At 36.4% G+C, this 27649-nt stretch overlaps 1 protein-coding gene across 7 annotated transcripts in view; it reads right to left on the bottom strand.

The window, feature by feature from the left end:
• Positions 1–27649, bottom strand: part of CDON (cell adhesion associated, oncogene regulated) — a gene marked incomplete at its 5' end in the record, with an annotated part of 95961 nt that overhangs the window by 54045 nt on the left and 14267 nt on the right. For 6 of the 7 annotated variants that reach the window (XR_014019587.1, XM_081273545.1, XM_081273543.1 and 3 more), the window contains 5 exons: positions 561–848; positions 1724–1867; positions 2673–2819; positions 4085–4357; positions 6294–6427. Coding sequence is in view for 6 of the 7 variants with exons in the window: in XM_081273545.1 (XP_081129671.1) it covers positions 561–848; positions 1724–1867; positions 2673–2819; positions 4085–4357; positions 6294–6369 (928 nt within the window). Of the gene's footprint in view, positions 1–560; positions 849–1723; positions 1868–2672; positions 2820–4084; positions 4358–6293; positions 6439–27649 lie in introns of those variants that run through there. The other variant, XM_081273542.1, reaches the window with a different exon arrangement.

The following is a 27649-nucleotide window of genomic DNA, read 5'->3' as shown; positions in this document are numbered from 1 at the left end:
CTTTCATGTAAATCTGTTTTGAAAAAGGAAAACATTCTACCATTACACATGACACTAAGGTAAGTGGCTAGTAGAAAAGAAACAGCTTTGAGATAAAGCATATATGTAGAAATAATGCAAATTTTTTGAGCTCGACATAGGTAAAAGCATGCCAAAAGGGAAAAAAATAATAATGAAATAGGTTGATTTTTTTTTTTTTTGAGATGCCATTTTTTAGTCAGTACTCTTAGTTGCTACTACAGGATGCCACACAGAGATACACATCAGAATTTTCCATTCCATCAGATTCCAGTTTTCTTTTCTCCAGGTCACAGAGAAGGACGCTCTGGGCTGGGGGTTAGGTTCCCAAGAGCAATCCATGTGAAATGTTCTATGCCACCCAGAAATACAGCCTAATTTAGCAGTCCTTTTGGAAAAAATGAAGCCTTGTTCTGGCTACCGGTGTGAATATTTCTAGATATTCACTATTTTAGTTTAGCTCACATATGTCCTACAAACATCAGATAAACAAGGATAATGTCCTGATTTGGGGGGAAAAAATTGAGTAAGTGACATCTTACCGAGTACATTAACCACATAAGTGACATGTTTTACGTCGCCAGATTTGTTGCCCACCACACAGGAATAGTTTCCAGAGTCTGCTGGATCGATGCTAGCAGTGGCAAGATGTGAATGTAACCTTCTCCAGTTGCTTCCTGGCACAGCATCCTGCCCATCCTTCAGCCAATACACTTGTGAGGCTGGGACCCCACTCACCACACACTCCAGGGTTACAGAGCTATGAGAAAGGACAGCCAATGCCTGTGGAAGGGTAGGGTGAAGAATGTGAAACCCATCCAAGGCAGGGCCTAGAAAGGGAAGGGAACACAAAATATTATTAGTAAGGATTCACTTCCAATCTCTTCCCTAGGAAAGCTGTGAGCATCCTCACACTGCTACTTAGTTTTCTTTATACAACAACATTCTAATTAGTAGTGAAATCATTTTTAGCTGAGGATTAAAATGAAAAGACTTTTGTGGTCCTTGAGGGCTACTTCTCAATTATATAACTCTGGAAAGGTAGAATTCTCAACAAGTCCAGAAACCACTCTTTTATGATGCTCAGACTACTGATGGTACCTCAACTCAACAGCCACAATCTATGATTTTAATCATAATTTTTAAAAACTGAGTAGAAAGATCTTTTCCTCATGCCGCTCATTCAGCCACCAATGTGATGACCACTGCTATCAAGTTATATTCCTGCTTTTAGTTGTTTTTGTTTGAGCAAAGGGCAAAATTCTCCACACAAATTCACTCTGTCACACCGATCATAACTCCCCTCTAAAAAGTTGCTCTATTTTTTTTAAATATGTATGGTTTGATTCTGTTATACATTATTGCATTTACTTTTTGGGGGGGGATAAGACCTTTTTATGATAAAACGAAAGAGACCTGGGGCTTGGGTTGTGGCTCAGCAGTAGAGCATTCGCCTACCATGTGGGAGGCCCTGGGTTTGATCCTCAGCACCACTTTATTTTATAAAATAAAGGTAGGCATCCAACTACAACTAAAAAATAAATATTAAAAAAAGGAGAGAGAAAAAAAGAGGAGAGAGAAAAAAAAAGAGAGAGAGAGAGAGAGAAAGAGACCTGAAAATGAGCTCTCCTTTCCCAACTTTTTTTGAGCAATACTTTTGAGGACTCTTCCTTTGCTAGTAGCCACTGCTCTCCCAAATACTTACGACTCACAAGGAGCTTTTGGCCAATGGGTTCAACTTTTAATTCATGGGTGACAGGATTATAAACTGCACATTTGTATGATCCCTTGTCCTCTGAGGATACATTCAAAATTTGAAGATTTCCTGATGGAAGAATTATGTAATTCCCTGAAGAAGGAAAGGAATGCAGTTAGTCTTCACTCTCTGAAGACCACCACGGCGCAACTAAAACTAACAAGGGTTTGCAGTTGTGTTTAAGATTTATACAGAAGACTAGCAGCAAATAAGCAACCAAGGAAAATTCATTAAATGAAAGAAAAGGAAAGTCAAGGCCAAAAATAAAGAGTTGACAATACTGGCATAACAAAATTTAATCCATCAGAAACATTTTAACAGATGGTGAGTCTGAAAGCACAAGAAGCATATTTAGGCAAAGATACCATGATCACAGCCCTGATGAACCTCTACCTTAAAAGTACTGGCCACATGGTATTTATTCATTGTCTGCCCTTCCCTTTTTTCAATAAATATATATTGAGTTAACTATTTTCTTCCAAACTCAGCAAAGGCACTCATGACACAGCAATAGAGAAAGAGCACAAAGGTCCTGCATGCATGCAACTAGCATTGCAGTAGGGGGTGATGAGTGCAGAGAAAGGAGTACAAAATAAACAAGGAAACAAATATCGAAACAACCCATACCAGGTGTGATAATTCTATAAAGAAAATTGAAGCTGAATAAAGGGTAAAAAGGCACATTATTTTAGAGAGGACCATCTGACTGGTCTTCTCCAAGGAAGTAAAAGTGGAGTAGAGACTGGAATGAACTAATGTCTTCATTTCCTCTATTTGACTTCTCAGAGTAAAATGTATCTTACCTATTTTCCCAACCACAGTCCCTAGCACACAGAATGCAGTTATGTAAGGAATATTTGTTTTCTGTGTGCTATTAGCTTTTTATAAAAGGACTCACCTGTGGAATGTTTCAGCCATTTCCCCCGGATTTTATAGCGTACTTCAGCTTTAGGATTACTCTCTGGTACTCTGCAGCCAACGAAACCAGTGCTTTTTTCTTCTGCTGTAATAGCATGCTTTGTTGAAGAATCAAAGTCACCAAGAACTGAAATAAATAAGTAAATAAAAGAATGAATGAATGCAAACTTGAGTTCTCTTTCCCAAAGGAAGTCTAAAATTTAGAAACATCAGCCACATGGTGTCTTGTGGTGGCTAATCCCAGTAGTGAGGTTAGTGTGAGCTTTTATCTAAGAAAGCAGCTGGGGCAGAGGCGCCTGGTTGAGGGCTGACAGCTAACTCAAGGCACCCTTTTTGCACAAGTTGCTGCTTTTAGGGGACTATAAGAAAAACAAACAGCTCCTAAAACACCAGGGAGAACTATAAAGCATAATTATCCCCATTCTATAAAGATAAATCCTTTTCAATGCAGGCCCTCAGCAAAGCTCACTTTCCCGGTTTATAAATGCTCAAAGTGCAATAAAATGGCCTCTGGGGATGACCATAGGACATCAAAAAGCAAAGCAATATGTTGTCTCAGTTATCTGAATATACCAATTCGATCTCAATTCTTTTCAATTTAAGCTCTCTACAGACGGAGGCTGCCCGGAAAGGTTCTTTATTATCTCAGTGCACAGGGAAGTCAGCAGCCTGCCACTAAAACCCAACCCTCCAGTGTGTGTCTTGGAGCTGTCCATGGGTCACAGCTCTATAAAAACATTTACTCTTCTCAGTTATGACAAACTCACTACTCCTGGGGAATCCAGATTTGTTCTGTAAATAGGGGTGCCCTTACAAAGACGTTTTCCATTACTGGAAGCCATCACCATTTAAAAGGCAGATGGCTCAAACTTACTAAGAAAAACCACGCATTCCAGATTTTCCATAAGTTCAATACTCCACATTCCTTTCTTTACAGTCAGTTATTTTTTTCCTGCTTCTTTAGCCTGGTTTCAATTAAATTAATTAAAATCACCCAGTAATCAAGGCAAATAAAACAATTAGATTCAAAAAAAGATAAAGGACTGCATGAAATAAATCAGCATCAAAAAAGACAACAGCTTTGTTATTATTGACATTAAGAACTTTTAAGGAATCACAAAGAAATTGTTTAGAATTCACATTAGAAAACTCTCCTAACTCTGTGACTTAAAAGAAAAATCATTTCCATACCATTGCTACAGATGAAGATACAAGGCTGGGCTACAGAGGGCCAAGTACATTTCCCCAAGATATTCATATGGTGAAGTTAAAGTTGGGATAAGACTTCTACATATCTCACACCAAAGCCCATGTCCTTCCCGCTATTCAAAAATGCCAACACTAACAGTAGTTTCAAGAAAACCCATAGATAATAAACCAGACTGAACTCACCTGCAGGGGATATTGTTGCAGGGCTACTTAGAACTGCACCGATGCTATTGTTGGCAATGCACTGGTAGTAACCCGAAAGGGAGGGGTTGAGAGAAAGGATTGTCAATGTCCCCTGGTGAATCTTAATCTGTTCCATGTTTCTATCCAAATGTTTTCCATTATGCAACCATGAGATGTGAGCAGTCACGGGTTTAGCAGAACAACGTAGTACCACAGGTCTACCAAACTTCTGGACCTCAGAGAGAGGCTCAGAAATAAAATAAGGTGCCAAGTCTATGAGGGAATATTCCCCATGAGGAAAGGGGTAAACGGGAAGGGGAAGAAGGAGAGGGAAGAGCAGAGAGAAAGAAGAGCACATTAACACATGTCATATGAATCTATAACTAAGGCAACCTCTAATCTATATATGTGGTGGTTCTTGTGCTTGCAAAAAAGTTCTAGCAAAATTCTCATACAACTTTCTTTTGGAAGAAAAAAAGAGTGAGCAATGTTAGCCTAGGACTTCACAATTTAGGTAGAACAGACAAGAATGCTTATGGTATAAATCAGATATAACACCAATTACATTAATAAGAAATAGCAAACCACTCTTAACAAAATGGCTTGTAAGAAATGGAAGTAAAAAAGCTGAAGAAGTGAAGATGATTTTCAAAATTAATAGAGTTCTCTCTAATTTTACTAATAGCATTTGACCTGTCAGAGCAAGTCACTCCACAAATAATGGCATGGCACTTCTTAACTACTTTATTATTTTAATATAAAATATTGTTTAACTTTAAAAAAAAATTTTTTTAGTTGTAGTTGAACACAATACCTTTATTTATTTATTTATTTTTATGTGTTGCTGATGCTTGAACCCAGCGTGTTACATGTGCTAGGCAAGCGCTCTACTACTGAGCCATCACCCTAGCCCCTATGTATTAACTTTTAAGAAAACAAAGTTGGGGGAGTCACAAATGAAATACAAATTTTACTCTTTCTTGAATATAAGGCTTAACATTTTTACTTGGTGTTTGAAATAGCTTAATCTATCATACTAATTCCTTAAGGAACGTGGGTGGGGATGTGGTTCTTATATTAAAATATCAATATAGATCCTCCTCCCTACCTCTGTCCCTCCCAAAACAGGAAGAGATGCATGAATATTGTATCTAATAGAATAAAATACTTAAAAGGGAAAAAAAATCAACAAATTGCTGGCTCTTCTTTTATAGAATATTTAATCAGAAATGAAAATTAAAGGAAGTGCCTCTCTTGGCTAAAGCTGGGGTGGCTGTTTAGCAAAACATAAACAGAAATGAAATCACTAAATCGATTTTCACTTGTACATCCAATATAGTTACACAGCAATTTTAATAAATAATAAATATTTTTTAATAAATAATAAATATTACTCAGTGAGTAGACATCACTATATTTGTACATTCTTACTATTCACCTTTATATATGTCCAAAATAGAGAAAGGAGTGTAGTCCACGTATCTGACTTGGGGCTTGCATACATTTAACAATAAACACATTTAAGCTTTTCAGTAACTCAAAGAAGTAAACAATAAACTAGGCGAGATCCTAGAGGGAGTGGCACACCTGGGATTTGAACCAGGTTCTCTCACTCCAATTTGAATATTATACCATACCGATTCTAAAACTTCTCTTTGGTGGTGGGTAGTCAGTATTTATCCTGTCATCATTACCAAATTCAGAAATTTTTAACATAACCCCTTACTGAGAAAATCATAATAGAAAATATTTGTGGGGTGGGTACTGGGGATTTAACTCAGGGTCGCTCAATCACTGAACCTTATCCCCAGCCCGTTTTATTCTTTATTTTGGACAGAGTTTCACTAAGTTGCATGGGGCCTCACTAAGTTGCTGAACCGGTCCTCAAACTTGTGATCCTCCTTCCTCAGCCTCCAGAGCCAATGGAATTACAGATGTGTGCCACCACACTGGGCTAGAAAATATATTTAAAACAATAAAAGGAACAAATGCAAGGATAAAAATGGGAAGGCCTGTTAATGCCCAAAGCACTACTAGGAGATCCTCAAATTGTTTCATTAATCAAGTTTTTAAGTCAGATAGCTGGTCAAGCAAATCTTAGGAACACCTTTAGAAACTGCTATTATTGGCAAAATACTTTAGCTGAAATTTTTTAACAGGATTAAAATGAGGAAAGGCTTCAGCTCAAACCCCACTATTCTTGTCTTACCTGAACTCACAGAAGAACACAGAATCAAAAGAATAACATACAGCAGTGTCCATAAGGGTCCAAGATCTGGATGCATGGCGTCTGATTCCAGAAGTAGGCAGGAAGACTGTGGAGAACACCCAGGCCTTGGCTCACTAGAAAGCATTCAAAAAGGAAAAAAAAATCTAAGCCACAAAAATCAATGAAATTTTTCATCTGAACAACCAGAGTTGTGAGCATGATGACTGCCTTCTACTTGAAAAGTTCTGTAGTGAGTATGTCAAATCCCAGGCACTTAATGACCCACGCCTTCCCAGTTCACAAACATATCCCTAGATACTAAATTAGTTAAGTTTTGCTCATTCTTCCAAGGTACTAGAACACCTTTTATTACAGAGAACTAGTCATTCTGAATAATATTTTCTATTTTTACACATGCTTTTCTATTTTTACATCTCACAAGCATCTAAACTCAACACAAACAACATGTGTTCCTCCTTTACATTCCCCCAAATAGTGACAGAAATAACAAAGCCATAGCTAACACTTACACAGAGTTACCATACGCCAATCCCATTTCAGTGCTTCTAATACACTAATTTAATCTTCACAAGAACTCTATGACATAGTTGCTACTGGTTTTCATCGCTTTTTCAGATGGAGACTCAGGCTCATGGACTCTTCAGAGGGAATACCAAGTACAGACCTGTGTTGGGACTTAACTTGGCACTCTGTGGTGAGAGTAGAATGAGCCAAGAAGAAAGAAGTAAGAGATGAAAGCAGAGAGGAGGGCCAGGCAAGATCCTACCCAAACTTGAAGATCTTGATAAAGATTTGAGGACTTATTGTAAATGTATTAGCAAGCCCTTAGAGAACTGAAAGAAGCAAAGGGATGTGATCTCATTTATGTTTTAAAAAGATCACCAGCTGGTTGGAACCTGGCACAGTGGTGTGTGCCTATAATCCCAGAGACTTAGGAACCTGAGGCAGGAGGATCACAAGTTCAAAACCAGCCTCAGTAAAAGTGAGATGCTAAGCAACTCAGTGAGACCCTGTCTCTAAATTATATTAAATACAAAATAGGGATGATATGTAGCTCAGTGGTCAAGTGCCCCTGAGTTCAAACCCCAGTACCAAAAGAAAAAAAAAAAAGATTGCCAGCTGGTGGAGAATACAAGGAAATGTATACAGGCACGAAGAGAAAAAGCAATCAGGAGACCCTGAAATTCCACAGGAGACAGATAAGGGGCACTGAGGGTTAGACCAGAGTCATCAACTATGCCAGTGGTGAAAAGCAAGTGAATTCAGAATGTTGTTTCATAGGGCAGAACCAACAATACTTGCTGAGGCAAGGATATGAAGTGTGAGATTAAAGAGATGTGTCAAGGACAACACTCAGATTAGGTGTGAGAGAATAATAATAGCCCTGTTTACTGAACTAGGGAAGATTAGAGAGTGGGAGACAAAGTGAAGTGGAGGAGAGCCAGCATTCTTGTTTGGCCAAGGTAAGTTTGAGATATCTACAAGATGTCAAAGTACCACTGTCAGATCAACAGGTACACCAATGAGCACGGAGTTGTGGGGGAAAATCAGATCTGAAAATGCAGACTTTAGATGTACGAAAGTTGTGGAAGATGAGCTCTAAAGAAAACATGATTAGAGGATAAAGGAGATACCATGTAAGAGTCTCGGGATACTCCAACCTTTAGAGACTGCATAGAGAAGGAAGAAGTAATAGAGATGGAGTAGATATTGTCAATAAAATGGGAAGAAATCCAGGAGAATGTTGTGTTCAGGGAGAAAAATTACAACATTTCTATAAGAGAGTGGTCATCTATCTCAAACATATATGAGAACCAAAATAAGGTGAGATTCCAGGGGAAAGGCAAGATGAGCATCACAGGTGATTTCACCAAGAGCAGTTTTGCACAGATTGAAGTCTGAGGGTGGGGTCTGGACAGAATGGGAAGAGAGGAAATGTAGAGCGCAGGCAGGGACAGCTCCTACAAGGGCTTTGTATGCAAGATGGCAGAAAAACAGGGAGAAAGGCTAGCAATGGAAAGCAATCAGGGGAAGGTTTTTGAAAACAGAAATAGTATAGCACATTTAGCAAAACTTTTTAAAGTTTCAACAGGCCCCACACTGGCTAGAATATGGGGACAAATAGCTATTATATACTGTTTGTGGCAATAAAATCTGTAAGTTCTTTCTGGAGGCAATTGGGCAACGTCTATCAAAATCATTTATCTATGCAACAAATGTTTACAGAATATTTATTGTATGCCACACACTATCTCAGGAGCTGAGGATAGATAGAACCATTTTTACCTCATAAATAAAAATAATACCAACAAAATTTATACCTTATATGTTAGTGAGAAAAATGGACAAGAAGAGAATAGATAAAATTAGTAAAATTAACATTGTCCATGCATCCTCCAAATATGGCTAATTCTTTCTCCTTTTTGAAGGCAAGAATGACATCATATTCAATATGTAAAATTCTAATGCCTACAATAAAGTAAGCACCCCATAAATAAAATGTTTCTTAAAATGGAGGGAATACCTTAACATAATGTAATGCTCACATGAACTTTAAAGAGTAGTATATAATGAAAACTATCATCTCATCTGGATTTAGCATACTTAGCTATACTTTTTATTTCTATATTCATTTATTTATCTATATAAATTTTGAACCAAATCAGCAAAAGTACATTAAATACGTACTATGTATATACCAGGCACTATGCTAGACTAGATTATTGTGTCTGCAAATTCAATTCCATGCTACTGCTTGGCCAGAGATGGACACAGAACCTATGACTATGGAAAACAACAAAATGCAATGGCTATGCCACACTGATGACATTTTAGAAATGAGATTTTTACATGCATATTCACTTATGCAAAGGTTCTCATCTTAACCATGGATAATTCTGAGTAATAATGCAAAGCAAGGCACCTCAGGCTTTTAGGAAGTTAAACAGTATCTCCCAGAATCTGTTAAGCTTCTCTATGCCAGGTATTTCAAAATCTAAAAGCTGCAAACTCAAGTTTATCTAGGCCACTGATAGGAGGTCATGGACTGCCTTTCAACTGCTTTCATGTTGACCACTTTTAAAAAGTGGAAAAGGACATATCAGCACCACTCATCAGCAGAAGGGTCCAGCTGTGTGAAAACTTTCTGGTTTATTTGAACTCTCACTTGGTTCAAGGGAAGAACTGACATGCCACTGGTAGGCAGTCAAGGCAAAGTAAACATTCAAATAACTTGTTAACAGGAGACACTCTGCTGGAAGAATGTGGACAGGAGGATTAATTCTTTCTTTTGCCAAATCTTTCTTCAACTATTTATTTACTAAAAGGCAGTGAAACAAATTTCAGAGTCAACCTTAATCCTGGCACATAACCTATTTCATAGCTGTCCTTTGAAGTTCCACAGCTCATTACTGCTACCTAAATACGATCACACAGGAATCTCCTTTATTAAGTCTATCTCTCTAGTGGGTTACTCTTAATATGTTCTCAATTGCTTTGGGAAGTTGGAAATAAAACAAAAGATGTTTATTAAATATTTGCTGACTTGGCTTTCTTTATCCATAGCAAGCTTGCTCAGTTTGTTAGAACTGTAACAAGAGAACAAAAAGTTGGATTCTGTTGTTACACAGGTCAGGTAGCTTGAAATTATATTTAATAGCTACCAACAGAATCTCAGGTACAACATCACCAATAAATATCACTAATTACACAGGTGATAAAAGTACAAAACAGAGTAGATCCATTAGCATTACTGAAAAATCACCCAATACCATCTCATTTTCTAGAGTACTATCTTTTTCAAAGGAGGAAATGCTTAATGAGCTATATGACTAGTAAGTTATTAAGAAAAACCAAAAATACATATACATATAATGTTCCCTGAACTCTCTGGCAAAAGAACATTTTTGACAAAGTCTACCACAAATAAACAAAACTCCTACCATCTTACATACAGGTCAGTGGCCTTAATATTATATATATATATATATATATATATATATATATATATATATATATTTTCTCTCTCACCATAAAAATTGACCTTGGGGACAAATCAGCCCTCCTTTCCTTAGCCCAGTTGCTATCCCACCTTCTCTTACTCTTTTCTTTTCTTTTTTTTTTTTTTTAAATGCATACTGATCGAGAAATTGTGACCAGTAGAGAAAAGGCCTCTGGGAAGAGTCCACCAGGCAACTCCACTTTCTACAACACCTACTGAAAGGTGTTTGACCTCTGTCCTAGCATTCATGCATTTAAATGTTTTCATGTGAAAATTTTAAGACACAATTATGACTTAAATCATATTAGATAGAGTAGAAGTCTGATTGAAATCATACTGTCAATAGAACTGTTTTTTTTATTTTTTGTTAGTTGCTCAAAACATTACAATGATCTTGACATAACATACATTTGTATTCAAATGGGATACGTAATCTTATGTTTTTTTAGAACTGTTTTTTTAAAAGCACTCAGTGTTATTGTTCATACAATGCCTATTATCTTAAATAAGCCATTCAAGGTTTTCTTCCACATATTTGACAGTGTATATGTTACTACAAATACTCACTGATCAAAAAAACAAACAAACAAAAACCCCTTATACATTCAGCATAGTGTGGAAAATACATAAAGATATGAAAAGGAAAGTAAACATGACTATCCTACCTGCAGAAAACAAAACAATATTTTGATGTGCTTCTAATTCTTTTCATGTATGTGTACATTGTGTAAGATCACAACATATGTGACATCTTAAACCCTTTCAATAATGATCATTTTTCCTTATTAAAATCTTTCATGAACATTATTTGTAACATTTGCAGATACTCTATTGAATAGATGTATTTGTGTGTATATATGCACCTTTTTTTGCTCTTTCACTATTATGGATAACACTGTAATGCCTATTGTTGTTCATAAATCTTGAGCCTCTCTTTTAATTATCTCCTTTGGATTGATTTTTAGAAATGGAATTACCAGGTCAAGGAGTACAAAATTTTTGAAGACTTTTAAAACAGCATCAAGTTGTTTTCCAAAAGGAAGGCACCAGTATATAACCGTATCCCCATTAATCCCCAACAAGCCATCAGCACATGAAGGAAATCCCTCCATCAGCACATGGTGTAGATCCTCCCATTGCGGTAAGTGAAATGTGGACATAAAACATGACTTTAAGCAATCAATTAAAATACTTCATGAGGCAACTTCACTAATCTATTAGGTATTTTTCTACCAATGTTTTAAACTTACATAAATGTAACCGCAAAAAGAAAGAAATGCTACAGGCCATATTTATCAAACCTCTTCAATCTCTAATTTTCCAATAACAAAAAAGCACCATGGACAGAAAAAAAAAAAAATCTCTGCTTTTTACACAAAATCCATTGCAAAGTAGAATAAGGAGTTACTCACTGTTGTTATGCCATGTGGTTTTAATTTATAACATGTATTTCTCTAAAAATAAATTTGTATGCAAAAACTGCTGACATTTTATGGGAAAATCTGCTGGCATTCAAAAAATAAATTGCCATTCATTTCAAAACTGTATTCTCTCTTCCCTACTGTTTCTCTTATCCATGTAGTATATATATATATATATATATATAGAACTTCTATTTACTTAACTTTTAGAGGTAATGAAATAATTCAAGGGGTTGGATTTTAAATTGCGTTGAATTCCTATGTGAAGAACAGAACTGTTAAGGCTCATCTAACTCACTAGCCTTAGAAGGAACTGTCATGACGGTAAGAAAGTCCTTCTATCTCCTTATCTTCAGATCAAATTAGTGGCCAACATGATTCCATCCTTCCTACTGCAGTTCTGATATGTCTCAGAAAATGATTAGTAGTCACTTTGCTCCCAGGAAAGCCCATAGTAGTCCAGTCTTTCAGGAAAAAGATTATAGGGTACCAAAACAAAACAAAACAAAAATGGAGCAGCTAAATATTAAACCCACAGATCAGAACAGGACAATTTTTTCCTCCATGCTACAGAAATGTTTGGAGGGCTCTCCAATCCTGTCTGGCAGAGTGCTGCTCCTTGAATCCTGAGGTTACTAAGAAGAGCTGGCATACCCTAAATTACAGAGCTTTATGCCTCTCCAACCCATGTATGTAGAAGTTGTTGTGTGTAACAAACCATATTTTATATGCTATCTCAGGTTTAGGAGCATTTCTGCTGGCAAAGGGAAGCAAAAGGTATGCCTCGTCTTAGAAAGAAAGGAAATACTTCCCTAAAGTTTACTTAACTTATTGTTCAGGTTGTGAACTTACTGCTTTTATAACCCCTCTTCAACATGCTGCCAGAATAATCCTTTGGGAAAAGTCTTTCCTGAATTTTTAGATTTGATTACTTTGTTTTTGAAGCATCGCCTTTGCTTTCCTAAGAACAATCAAGGCTGTCTTTCTGAATTTCTTCTCCTCCTCCTCCTTTTTCTTCCCTCCACGTTTAGGGAATAACTATGGTAAATCTGTGCACAAAAACTTGGCTTTGAGATCAGTGTAGGTATTTGAAATAGGAAATTCTTTATTCTGCATGAAACATGGTGATTTCTTTCTTTTCAGAAAAGGAGTGATTCCTATTTTCAAACCATCTATTTTAAAACATGTTATTTATCAACTGTTGAGGAAAAATAAGTTTTCTACTGTAACTAAAAACTAAAATATGTCTACTTAAAAATTTCTTGATTACGTGCAATCAAGATAAGCTCAGCACAGTTTCAGTTAGAGAAACTGAATACACTTTTTTTTTTAACACATGGAACTACCTGGACCTTCCTCACATGCAACTTTCAGCCTGGAAATTTTAAGTAATTTAGCTAAGAAGTTAACATTATTTCCTACTCAAACTTCTCAAGGACCCCATTCTTTTAAAGGAGTAGTCTTTCAATCAATTCATTCAGGACCTAGAACATCTACTCTGGTAAAATCCTGTGAGGGGTATAAAGATGAGGGAGGAATAATTTCTGAGGGTTACTAAGAAGAGCTCAAGGAAACTGCAGCTCAATTGAAAAAAAAAAGTGGCAGGGGTGTGCATGAACATGATTAACTCCGGAATAAAGAAAAATGCTTTAAGTCCAATAAAAGAGTACAAAGTATTAAAAGATTTCAAAGCAGAAGAATTCATCTTCGTTGCATTTTTTTTTTTTTTTTGGTATGGGGGATTGAAACCAGGGGTGCTTAACTATTCAGCATCAGCCCCAGACCTTTTTATTTTTTGAGACAGGGTCTCAATAGGTTGCTTAGGGCCTCGCTAAGTTGCTGAGGCTATCCTTAAATTTGCAATCCTCCTGCCTCAGCCTCCTGAGCCTCTGGGACTACAAGAATGCACCACTGCTTCCAGATCAATACAACAAATTCTAGGTGCATGCCTACTATATGTCACACACAATGCAATCCTGGGAACCCTGAACAAATGAGACACTGCGTGGGGTTTAGCATCAGGAGAAAGAAAGTAACAAGCACAGACAGAATTACAATCCAGACTTAGGGTACATGGCAACTGTTCAGATAGCAACATTTTGCCACAGAGGCTGTTGATAAGTAATTCCCCTTTTGGATGGCTTCTTTTCATTCAGTATAACAACTTTTCCATTAGAAACTAAAGAAAAACACTCTAGAGAGTGGTACTTTGATATTACAGCTTCAGGCAAAGATACACTCATCACTTTATATGACACCATGGTTTTTATAGTCAGGAAGCATCATGTAGAAAAAATTTGACTACATGCCACGTTTGGATGGCCCCAAAAGAGGGAGCTTTGTGGACAGATGCCAAGTAAAAGGAAGGACAGGGAGAATTTTTTCCTAGTCTTCTGACTATGGTGGTGGCCACCATTTCCATAGGTGATGAAATACTCTCATGTTTCACTTTTATTGTGCTATAAGGTGTTTTTCTCTATTGTAACTTTAAGTGAAGTCTGAAAGTGAGACAGCTGAGCGCCTTAAAAAGATTTCCTATCTAAAAGTTCGTCTTGACTCTCCACCCCCTTGGAAGAATCTACTTACCATCCCCTCTTCACAGCCGCTGTCCTTAGTCTTCTCTTCCTCCTTTGACAAGTATAATTAACTTAGTGCACTTTATTTAAGAACAAAGATTTTTGAGGGTTTTTTTTTTGGGGGGGGAGCTGATAACCAGGGATTAAACTCAGGGGTACTCAACCACTGAGCCACAACTCCAGCCCAATTTTGTATTTTATTAGAGACAGGGTCTCACTGAGTTGTTTAGCACCTTGCTTTTACTGAGTCTGGCTCTTAACTCAAAATCCTCCTGTCTCAGCCTCCCCCCCCCTCCCCCCTGTGAAAACCGGCTATCTTGGATTGGGATAGTACATATCATGATTTTTTTCCAGCAAATCAATGAACACGGTAAAGTACTTGCCTAGAATTCATAAGATCCTGGGTTGGATCTCCAGCACCAAAAACAAACAAACAAAAATCAACATACATCATTTTCACTAAGAGGCAGAGCTATTAGGAAATAAAGGTTTTCAGGGATTAAAGCAGTTAAGTGAGGGAGGGAGGGGTGAGCCACAGAATAAAGCAAGTACAGATGCTATAGGAAAAATGGAAGACTCACCCAACCTGTATCTGGGGTTAAAGACTTCTTAAGGAAACAATGATGAGGTGAAATCAGATGAATAAATTTGGGAGATGGGTGCAGGGAAGGAGTAAGACAAATAGAAAAGAGAGATTCTAAGCAGAAGAAACTGTGTTTGTAGCACCAGGGATACAGAAAGCAAGGAAGTATGGGCTGGAAAAAAAGAGCAAGAACAAGAGGTAAGACTACAGGTAGGTAGAAACTAGAGCATAAAGAACAACATAAATCATTTTAAGGTGTGCAGTTTTACCTGAAAGAGAAAGAAAAGCTTTTTGGCAGACAAGAACATGCTCAGACGTGTACCTTTGAAAAACCATCTTCACTGCAATGTAGAGAATGGCTGAAGATAAGTTAGAAGACTCTTGTGAGAGGGACCAGAAACCTGGACTAAAGGAATGTCAAGGATAAATTCAAAAGATTTTTTTTTCTAATTCAAGACATGGACATATAAATGGACAGAATTTAGATAGTGAATGATTTGGACTGGGAAAGAGCGCACCACTTAGACACGATTGGAATGCATTCACCTCTCCACTTTTTTGTTTCCTCTCTGCTTTGACTATAAGGAGTTGAGGCTGCTATTCAGATTTCTGACTTGGACCAGTGAGTGAGTGGATGATATCCATTTACTAAGACAAGGAACACATGAGGAGCAGCGGGGTCATTCATGGTTGCTGTGTGGAGAGTGTCAGAGGGGACGGCGCTTGCACCTGGAGGTGTGGAGAGATCTGGAAGGCCAGCAGAAAGACACTTGAAGATCTCAACAAATTTGGATGATAGATGGAAATTTGGGGGAACAACAGCAACCAAACATAACTGCTGACCTGAATGGAGGAGGAAGGCTCAAGCTGAATCCTAAAAATCACCATATTTAAAGGAATAGGAACTACTTATTCAAAATTAGCCACACTATCAATATTACTGGTGAAAAATTTTAAGAACAAAAAGCAAAAGACAAAAACTGTTAATGCAGGGATGGGATCAAACATAGAAATGTCACTGGATTTCACACTGATATATCTTTCAAAGGTACTGTGGTCTAGGGTAATCAGACATGTTCCCAAACCGTTCACTCCATAGTGCTGACTAGACTTTGATCAGTGACAGACTTCATGCTGTCCACATGGGGTCTCCTAAAATGAGAGTAACAGCTGGCACACATCCTTCATTGATTTTACAGAAGGGTGGAGGGCAAGGAAAAAAGAAGCAAAGAAAAGTGCTAACGTTACTTGCAGGAAATACACTATCTAAGAGCATGTGATTCTCTGGGGGTCATGCAGGTTCTATTAAAAACTGAAGAATCCCTTAAAGCACTCATGTGCAATTGACAATGATGCATTCTCTGACCTGCCACACAACTCTGAGTCAGTATGAGGAATATATAAATCTTATAAAGGAGAGCTGCAGAATACCAAAACCAAGGTCCACTCTCAATAGCTGATAAGGAGTCTTTTCTTGTGAGGAAAGCTCTCTTTATTTGAAATGCAGACAGTATCTATTTTATGAACACTTATTCATGACCATGCCATCCTTCAGATCAATTTATTTTTAAAAAGTTGGCACCTACAGACTTTACAGCCCTTCCCCCACTTCTTCCTGAGTCTCAGTAGAGTCAGCCAAGCATACAAACTATCTGCTCCCTGCAAATGCATTTCCTTTCACTGTGGACCGCCAAAAGTAGAGGGGGAAAATGGAAGTGACTCGGAGTTATGGCACCAAAAAGGCCAAATGAGCAAAGAAATAATCAACTCCACATGAGCCACTTCAGCACCAACACAATGAAAAGGGCCTACGACTAACCCCAGGAAAGGTCATGAGGATCAAGGGTCACAGTAGAAAAAGGCAACAGCGAGGGGCTGGCAGCTGCAAACCTGAATCAATGTGGTACTAATTACACCCAAAGAGAGGGCCTGTGAGCTGAGCTAGGTTCTACTCACAATATCTGGGTGTTTTTTAAAGAGGGCAAGTCAAGTTTTCTGTTCCACTCTTTCTAACAGACTATTTCTCCTTGCCTCTAGAGCACAAAAAAAAAAAAAAACAAGAGTTGTGGAGATAATAATTCTAGCATCCAGTGAATTATATAGGAGCCTTACAAATATTTAAAAACATAGCTGCATACAGATGGTAAAATGCTAAAATGTCTTAGCATTTGAGAGAGATTACTGAAAAGATAAAATACAGTAAAGATTACTTGGCAAGTAAGTAGGGAGTCAATACTTGCTGCAAATGCAACATTCAGTGGATATTCAAGTTTGTTGCTGGCACTGACTTCTGGTAAAAAAAAATAATAATAACAGAGTTATGGTAACCACAAAACAAATGCTAAAAGCAAAATTTTTAAGTTTGCTAAGAACTAGCTAAACTTGAGCAGACTTTTCAAAGATGCTATCAGACACTTGACTCCAACCTTTTTTATGAGGAGGAATTTGGAAGCATTTGAAAAAGAGTTGTATATACATGTTAGGTAACATAATTAATACAGTTGTTTAAAAGTCCAGTGCTCTGCTTAGACCAAATGATGCACTGGAACAACAATATAAGTAGAGGGTTTTCCCTGGCAGTTACAAAAGACTCACCCTCATGGAATTTAGTTTAGTTTAGATTTCATTTTAATAACAAAGGGGGAAAAGCCCCAATATGAAACTAATGTCCATGAAATATATTCTAATATATACAGTCAAGCATTTAAGAAAGAGCAAACAAGAAAAAAATTGAAATTATTGAAAAAAGTATTTTTTGCTATAAATAAACTTGAATCAATGCCAGTTTAATACTAGATCCCTGTAACAATAACTTATGTAACAATAACTTAGTAGTTTCCAGGTAACCTATTCCATCCTTAAAGTTAGAAAAAATAACTGAAGAAGGCTAGATTTCTCAAGAACCTCCGCCTTGCTCAAATTGGTGATGGGAATTAGGTCAGAAACAGCTTTATCAAATCTGTCACTCTACCATGGAAGAGTGGCTGTGCATTGATAATGGGACTCTCCAGGCACATTCAAAAGTTGACATACAAGTCAATCGCAGATTACTATGTAGTCAGTACATACTTGGCACAAATTGACTGATAGGTTCAAACATAAGTAAAAACACACAATGACCTATACAAGAAACTCACACCCCAGAAAAACCTTAAATCAGTGATACGCAGTTAAAACCAAAGTAACAATCAGGACACAATGTCCTCTTGAAAAAAGATGAAGATAGAAAAACAAGTCAATTAAGATCACAATATCTTTGTAAACACAGCACAATACAGCATGAAGAGCCTGAGAAGTTGTCTTTGGCATTAGGTCCTGCCTGTCTACCAGAAATGAAGCATAGTTTGCTAGAACAACTCCATTAGGCTGAGCCTGTATCAAGCAGCAGCCAATGCACTGTAATATTACACTGGGCAATAGCAAATTAGACGGTCAAAAAAAATAACTTGAGCACACTGAGATAGAAATGTGCACATATACACCTATGAAACACATGCACTGGAAAAACCACAGCAGCAGACAGACCAACCTGGAAGACAGATAACTTATTCCAATGATGCATCTTGGAGCAAAATTTTTTTGAAAAAAAAATCCTTTGTTAGCTATTTTCAGTACTAATGTATAAACCAGGTATAAAAATCATTCTCATTATGATTATATTTGATTTTTAATTCTATATAGTGTTAGCCCCAACATAATGACCCAATTTATTCACTAATGGATGTGTGTGTGTGTGTGTGTGTGTGTGTGTATTGTGGTTTTTTTGTACTGGGCATTGAACACAGTGGTGCTTAACAACTGAACCACACACTCCCAGACCTTTTTTTAAATATGTTATTAGAGACAGGGCCTCACTGAGTTGCTAAGTGCCTTGCTAAGTTGCTGAGACTGGCTTTGAACTCATGATTCTTCTGCCTCAGCCTCCTGAGCCTCTAGGATTACAGGCATGTGTCACTGCGCCCAGCTTCATTAATAGTTATATTTTTTAATCAAAAAATTTAAAAATGTACCATAAACAATAAATGCTAAAAGGACACCAAATTTCTTGGCAAAATAACAGCAATGTGAGACTAAATACAGAGTTTTCCAAGGTAACTGACTTCTTTAATGACACAATTTTGAAAGTTTTTATATTCCACTACACTCATATTTCATACTTACACAATTATAGTCATGGTCTACAATTATAAGATACACCTTTACATGTTGATATATGTAAATATCCTTGTAGGTTCTGACTCTTCTTGGAAAGATTTGCCTTTGTTGACTTTCACACACAATATGAGGATTTTCTGTTTTGGTTCATTTTTAGGAATTTAAAAAAAAAATTACAATCTTATCCATCAGATGCTAATGTGAGTCTGAGAATTTTAACAAAGCTGAGGGTTGGCTCCTGAGCTTTTCCTGAGATTTCTTCATTCAACCCACTTTCTAAGGACTAGTATGAGAAGGAGGTTGCAATCTGCAGCCTAAAACCACAAAAATGTATGGAGAGCTCTTTCCATTTTCTGCTGCTGTAACAGAATACAAGAGACTAGCTAACTTACGAAGAACAGACTTATTTGTCTCAAAGTTATGGGGGCTAGGAAGTCCAAGACCATCGTACTGGCATCTCACAAGAACCTTTGTGCTGTATCATCCCATGGTAGCAGGGCAAGAGAGCATAAAACAAGAGATCAACCTTGCTTTTATCAGGAAATCAGGCCCACCATAACTAACCCACTCCCATGAAGGCAATATTAATTTATTCCTGAGGGTAAAGCATTCATGGACTAGTCACCTATCAAAAGTCCCATCTCTCTACATTGTTGTACTAGGGATTTGTGTCCCCCAAAGTTCCCAGCACATGAACTTTGGGTGATACATTCAAGCCATAGTCAAGGTACTTGGGGAAAAATGATGGGAGAGGGGTAGATAAAGTAGAATAATGAAATAGAAACCTTGCCCTCATTTCCTAAAATCCTAAATTGCTGACATCTTTAACTCTTGTTAACGCTAAGAATTATGAACCTTTTGCTACAAAAAAAAAAAAAATCAAAAGGAAGAGCATCTCATTTTTTAAAATCATTTACTTAAAATCAAATTATTAGTTAATCTAAATCTATAATTTATTTTCCTCAAGAATGTTACTCAGAACATTAACTAACCCACCATGGTATAATCTGTCTCTAAGGGGAAAAAAAATCCCCACAATTTTTTTCAGTTTTAGAATTCTATGACAAACATTTTACAACTGCTATGTTTAAATTAAAAAGAAAAAAAAACTTTAAAAGTTTGGGTATAGCTCTTACACTATAGTTTTGCCTCATCTTTGGCAGACTCCCAAAACTGCACTAATGAAAGAAGAAAAGAGAGGAAACAGCAAAGGTATCCCAAAACAACAAAACTTCAGCTCTAAAAAAGTTCAGGCTGGCATGGTGGAGCATGCCTATAATCCCAGTGACTCTGAGGCTGAGACAGGAGAATTGCATGTTCAAAGTCAGCCTCAACAAAAGCAAGGCACTAAGCAACTCAGTGAGACCCTGTCGCTAAATACAATACAAAATAGGGCTGGAGATGTGGCTCAGTGGTCAAGTAGCCCTGAGTTCAATCCCAGGTACAAAAAAAAAAAAGTTCAGCCCTTTGGTGTTTAAGTGAGAAGACTGTATGTGCTCACTTAAAAAAGTAGTAGGAGATGTGAAGTTAACAGTTTTACTGGAATCACTTGGAAAGGCAGTTCCTACACTTTAGATTCAGGCAAAAAAAAAAAAAAAAAAAAAACAGGAGGAATTTATCTAGTAAATTTTCTTGCTTTGTGCAAGTGACATGCACCAAACTATCAGTGAGGTATTCATAGAATTCTGGAACACTGTCAGAAATGCACATACAATGGAAAATGGGTATTCTCATTAAGATTCAGCACTTATCTTTTAAAAGAATTATTGCTGACGAACAAATCACATAACCAATTTGAAAACTACTTAGATGGAAAAGGGGAGGTTGGATTTGAATAGTGAACACTACATAAATGAATGGAAATATGGAGAATCCCATTAATAGGTATCATACATGCTAATAAAAATTTTAATAAATTATTTTCAAAATTGACAGAAAAAAGAAAGAGAAGAGACAGAGAGAGAACTTAGGTATCAAGCTTTCCAAGAATATATGTTTTAAAACATTGCATCACTCCACATAATCATCTTTTTCTCTTCCTGGCTTCCTTGCCAACCTAAGTAAGCACCTTCAGAGGAAAGGCCCAGATGGCAGGTGTGGGTGTTCCAAAACATCAGATATTATTTTGTTTATCTGAATTACAATCTTTGTTTAAATAGCCTTGGGGTACAAATAAAACATACTACTAATTAAAATAACCAGCAGCAGGACTAATAAAACATCTAAAAAGCACTTTTATGGAGAGGCTTTTAGTCCTCCTGACCTCAGGACTTGGAACAATAATGTGCCCTTAAAGTGAAGTGAGGTAGTCCCCTTTCTGCTGGAGAAAAATTTAAAAATTAAGTCTGTGGCCAGAGAAAGAACCACACTAGAAACTGAGGTATCATAAATACTTGGGCATAAATCTTATACATGAGAGAGAGCAAAGAAGCCATATCCTAATATAGACAATTGTATGTTCATGACTCACTAAATTTAAACTACTACAATGGCTGAACAACTTTGGGGTGTTAATAATCAAAAGATTATAAAACAAAACACCTGGGTGCTGATGGGGGCAATGTAGATCATTACAGCATACTTTCCTAACTCAAGCAGGGCCCTGAGTTCAATTCCATGCATCACCCAAAAAAATTTTTTTTAAAAATTAACTTTGAGCTGGGGCTGGGGCTCAGTGATAGAGCGCTTGCCTAGCATGTGGGAGGCACTGGGTTCGATTCTTAGCACCACATACAAATAAGTAAAATAAAGGTCCATCAACAACTAAAGAATATTTTTTTAAAAAATTAACTTTTAAAAAACCACCTGTAAGTACTATGTAAGATTACCAAAACTCTGCCAAGCAAGAATATTATAATTTTTTACAAATTCAGAACTGCCATCTACTATCAATATTTCATGAGACCAAAGCAAAGCAAGAAATCATTTCAGAATAAATTTAGCTTTAGGAAACAATCACTATGTGTCTTTTGGTTGGCTGTTACTCATTTTACTCTATATACACATAAAATCTTCCTAAAATCATGCCATTTTAAAGATCAGTGTTAACAACTAATCTAAAAAGACTTATGTTTTCACTATCTTAAATCAGTAGGATTATGTTACAGCAGCTCAATATTACACATCTCATTATAAAACAGGCTTAAGATATCCCATGGCTTTTCATCTTCAATGTCATCAACTAATATGATCTCCCCAAAGCAGCATTATCAGTGTCCTCAATAGCAACATGTCTCTGCCACTCAAGAGGACCCATTTGCACCAGAGTCCCAACTGTTATCTGCATTATTCTCTTTCCCATCAAAATAGACCAAATTTTTAGACCTTGCAGGGAAGCTGGTATTTGAAAGGCAGGAAGTCTGTCAGATCCAATCCTATATTTGATTCAAAAAAGTCTCCATCACCCCCTTGCTCTTTCTGCACATTGCCCTAACAATTCAAGTTTTAAGTGCCTTCTTCAGTAATGGCCTTGATTTTTGTTTTAATTTGATCTCCCACGTGTAAAACCCTAGCCAACAGGGGGTCATGAAGGAAAAGTATAGAATTTGATTTCACTGACTCACTATACCGTAAAAAATGAATCAGGCAAGATTATTTTCAAGATCACATAAATGTAATTTTCTTTGGAGGTAGCGGGTATGGGAAACATCTGCACCTTCCACTCCACTGTGTGAACCCAAACTGCTCTAAAACAATGTGTGATTTTAACCACTATTTCTGTTTCATGAAGGAAGAGACTGTGCTCATTTTGTTCATTACTGTACATCCAATACCTGGGAAATATCTTACACTAAATTAGTGCTTCATAAATTTTGATATATGAATAAACATACACTGCAAGAAACCCAACAATGTTTTCTGGGAATTATGAAGTTACTTAATAAACTATGGATATGATATGTTTAAAACATTCTGGCAAGTCAACACAGAAATGATAAAAATGGTCTAATGCTATTAAACAACTTTTAAGAGAATCAACATTAATGTTTTACAACCTGATCATAGAGTTTACTTGTTTTGCCATGGAAGACCCACATTTTCTTATGTACTTATTTTTAATGCTAATTTTTAATTACTTATTTTTATGCCATTTTGAAAAACCAATAGGCAACAGCTACATGATGTATAATTTAAAATAGGTACTGAAGTCAAGATGACCAAAAAAGAGTACGATGCAGTATTACCAAAAAGCTACAGGTAAAAGTGAAAACAGATTAAATAATGCATGTTATTAAAAGGTTCCTTTAAGCCTAAGGGAAAAAAGATTCAATAAACAACACAGGAGGCACTATTACTTTGTTCTCAGTAGTCATCAAATAGTCATCATTCGTTGTGATTTTTTAAAAATTATTATTATATGTGCATATTAATTGTACAAAATAATGGGATTCATTGTGACGATTTCATACATGATCATAGTGTACTTTCATCATGACCTTAGAGGCTCCAAAGGTTCCTAAGGATTGTAGCCAAAACAAATACAATAGATTGTCTTCATATATTTCTGACAGAGATCCGCATATAGACTGAAATATCAGGATTTTATTTGTTTCCTGCAAAATGATATGAACTTACATATGTTCAAAATCATGTAATAGCAAAATTGGTTAAATCAAAATTCTATAGCATAATTAAGCTAGTTTTTGCTATGGAAGATAAATAGGAAGATACCTCTCAAGGAAGAATTTTAAAAACACTTCGGAAACTAATGAATATATGTAAATATTTCTTGATGTCTGGATCCCTTGGGAAACTTGGAAAATTTAAATAAACCAAGATTTTTAAAAGGTTAAAAAAAAACACACTTCGGAAGTATTAGACAAATTAACCAGGTCACACCACAAACAGTTTTATTAATCTTCTTAAGGTTTTCAAAGATCCAGTTGAATTTTGGATATAAATTAGTGGTACTAGTAGTGGTAAGGATCCAATTAATGTAGTGAATAAAAAGTACAGTCCTAAGGAAAACTAACATTTTTATACATTATGTGTGTATACACACATTTACGTATTTATATATACACACATATATACATACATATTTATCTTACTATTCCTTATGAGATTAATTATGACAAAAAATAATAGCAGCAACATAGGTACTATTGCCGTTTTATAAATGAGATAGCCAAAATGCAGAAAGCTCCAATACCCTTCCTAGGAGTTGACAGCTAATAAACGACAGGGAGACATGCACCCTGGATGACCCCAGGCATAATCTTTCCCCATTAAACACACCTTGAAAAGTGTCTGCTCTTAGGCCTACTTACTTCAGTGTGAATCCACAGCCACTCAAGGATTCATAATACTAGGTTTTAGTTCTTTTTCTCTATTCAAATCTGAAGGTGGATTTTTGTTAGTATAAAATTCACTGTGTTTCTGCACTATTGATGAATTACTGTGGTCATGTGATCTGGAATATTCTGATCAGCCAAAGGCATACCACAAGACGTTAGTGGCCAATTTGCATTTGTGTATTTGGAGCTCCAATGACATGTGAAGGTCAGATGATGTTACAGAATACTGGAACTTTCAAAGAAAGTCTGAAAAAGGTAAAAAGAGGTGGGAGTAGTGAATTACCTTCTAGCTCATGGCAATACAGCATGCCAAACTCGAAAAGCACCTGACTCAGCAGATATCTCACCCATCATTAGGAACCCGCCTATCACCCAGCTCCCATATTTAAATGGTTAAACAAACAAGAATTAAAGGTTAGTACATAATGAAATGTTTCATTCACAGTTTTTTTAAGCTTTTTTGGTATTATGTATATTAGGGTGCACTTTTAAAGTGGTGGCCTACAAAATAATGGATTGATGATGAAAAAGGAAGAACAATGGTAATCTTGCTTTTGAAAGAAATCAAACAAATCAAACAGACAAACGAAATGTAAAGTAATCAAAAATATCTTTCAAACTATTAAGATTAATAGTGGCAATCTAAAATTAAAAAGCAATTATTTTAAATTTTTGAGTTATATTGATTTTGTAGTTTTGTCAGTGTTTACTTTTAAAATTTGTTTTAGTTTGATATGTTTCCATCTAGTTTATATTGAACATAGTCAGATGAGATTAATAACATTATTTAATCAACATTAAGCTTTTATAAGAATTTTTCCTTTTGAAAAAAATCCAACATTTCAAGTTTGAAGGCTGGCCTCCTTTTAGCAAAATACATTGTCATCTCACGATAATGTTAACTAAAATGGCACTATAACTAATTAAACACACAGAAAGTTCACAGTCCACAAAGTCAAAAAAAGTTAAAAGAAACTAGTGAATGCCAACTCCATAGCCACAAGGCTACCACCCTAAGAAAACTAAAAATGCAATACAACTTAGTGCTATCCTTTATTTTATAGGCCCCAGAGGGAATATCTTAAAAGTCTGTGCATTTCTTGTATTTTGGTACAATGTTTTTTTCTGCACATGTGTTTGATTCCACTACAAAAATTACTGTGCTTCTCTGCAAACCTGGATATCAATGATAAAAATTCAAAAATCAGGCCAATCTGTAGAGAAAAAGAAAAGAATAGGTTTCTCAAGACTTACCTAAAAAAATTCTTATGATAAGCATCTCCTTCTTGAAGAATTATTACTAATACTACTGAAGAGAGAAGTACAAGATAAAGAGGCAATGACTGACTGAAAAGTGAGAACTGTGCCCACCACTCATCATGTTCTAATTCCACAACCTCTGGCTCCAGTTTCTTGGATACTCCTCCACTACTAAATCTTAAATCTTCAAGAGTCACTGGAGAATAAGTCTACTTATCCTGGCCAACTAGAAACAAAACTGGGGAGAGAGGGTCAGATCTAGGGTGTGATGAACAGTTGTATAACCTGTCTATCACCAATCAAATACTTGCATCCAATCCTATCCTACTATTTCTTTTTCTCTTTTTTTAAAACAACCTGGGAGTGGCACTTTATTGGTGGTCTTTAATGCTATCCATCTCAGTGAAGTGCTTAGAATCTCCTCTGACCATACATAAGCCCAAAAGAAAAGTGAGAAATCTGAAATAACTATCATGCTCAGTATTTAAATATACATATAAAAATTCTAGAAAGCACTGGGATTTCCCATAGCTGACAATACTTGTACTTTGTACTTGTAATTGTACTTTGTCCTTATCTGCAGAAATAATTTGTAAGCCTTAAATTGCAGACCATTCTGAGAAATGGGATGTATTTATTCAGTCCCACCCAATCCTGCCCAGAATGTAAACCATCCCTTTACCCAGCATATGGATGCTCTATAAATACCCAACACTTAGTCACTTGACTTTCTCAGTTATCAGATAAACTATGGGAGCACAAAATGCTTGTGTTAAAGTAGCCCTTATTTCATTTAATAATGGCCCCAAAACATAAGGGTAGTGATGCTGACTATTCAAATATACAAACATATCTGTTTCCAATCAAACTGCTTCCCTTAATGAAAAAGTAAAAGTTATCAACCTAATAAGGAAAGAAAAAAAGTCATGCATGGGTACAGTACAATAAGACATACTGAGAGCTAAGATCACATTCTCATAACTTTTATTGTATATTGTCAAATTTTTTCTATGCCATAATTGTTCTTGTTAATCTCTTGTAGTGCCTAATTTATAAGTCAAACTGCATCATAGGTATATATATGCATCATATATAACTCTGATACAACACATATAGGGATTCAGTATTATCCAGTTTCAGTCATCCATTGAGAGTCTTAGAAAGCATCCCTGGCAGATAAGTAGGGAAACTGCATTAATAGAAAAGTTTGCAAAATAATTCAACAAAAAGTATCCCTTGCTTTTAAGAACATGTCATGTTCTAAAGATAGACATGACATATCTCTCTTCTAATTTTATGTTCTTACTATTGTTGAAGTATGTTTATGTTGTGTTTGGGGATGTGAAAAGGGGGAAGAAAGGGTAACAAAACTGAAAATTTGGGCTGGGGATGTGGCTCAGGCGGTAGCGCGCTCGCCTGGCATGCGTGCGGCCCGGGTTCGATCCTCAGCACCACATACCAACAAAGATGTTGTGTCCGCCGAGAACTGAGAAATAAATATTAAAAAAAATTCTCTCTCTCTCTCTCTCTCTCTCTCTCTCTCTCTCTCTCTCTCTCTCCCCTCTCTCTCTTTAAAAAAAAAAAACTGAAAATTTGGAGCAAGAAAATCAAGATAGTGTTCAGTTGTCTGGGGGTCCAGAAGTTTAACCAAAATTTAACCATTAGATAGTACATCACTTCCTAACTGCTCACATTTCTAGAAGCCAAGTTTTAACAAACCCAAGAACAAAAATATAACCAATTCTAGTCTATTCCCACATTAAAAGCAACCCAAATTCTATCCCATACTATTTTATTTTGTTCTGACACTCTTTGATTAAACTGTACCACAGTAACAACACTTTGTCAATAGCCACCGTCCTCAAACACAACAACATCAACAACTGGATTATAGTGACAAGTGCCAATCACTAGGCCAAGGCATTATGTCTTTTTATATAAATAAAGCTAAAGCTTTATTTATATAAAACTAATTCATGTTTCAATTCAAGCATTGCATTAATCTAGAAATCCCCCATGCTAAATTTACCCAAAGTAAGGGTG

The sequence above is a fragment of the Spermophilus citellus genome (genome assembly GCF_964194105.1).
Source record: "Spermophilus citellus genome assembly, chromosome: 2".
NCBI classification, from domain to species: Eukaryota; Metazoa; Chordata; class Mammalia; order Rodentia; family Sciuridae; genus Spermophilus; species Spermophilus citellus.
The sequence above is the reverse complement of the archived record's forward strand: the minus strand, read 5'-3'. Positions and strand labels throughout refer to the sequence as shown.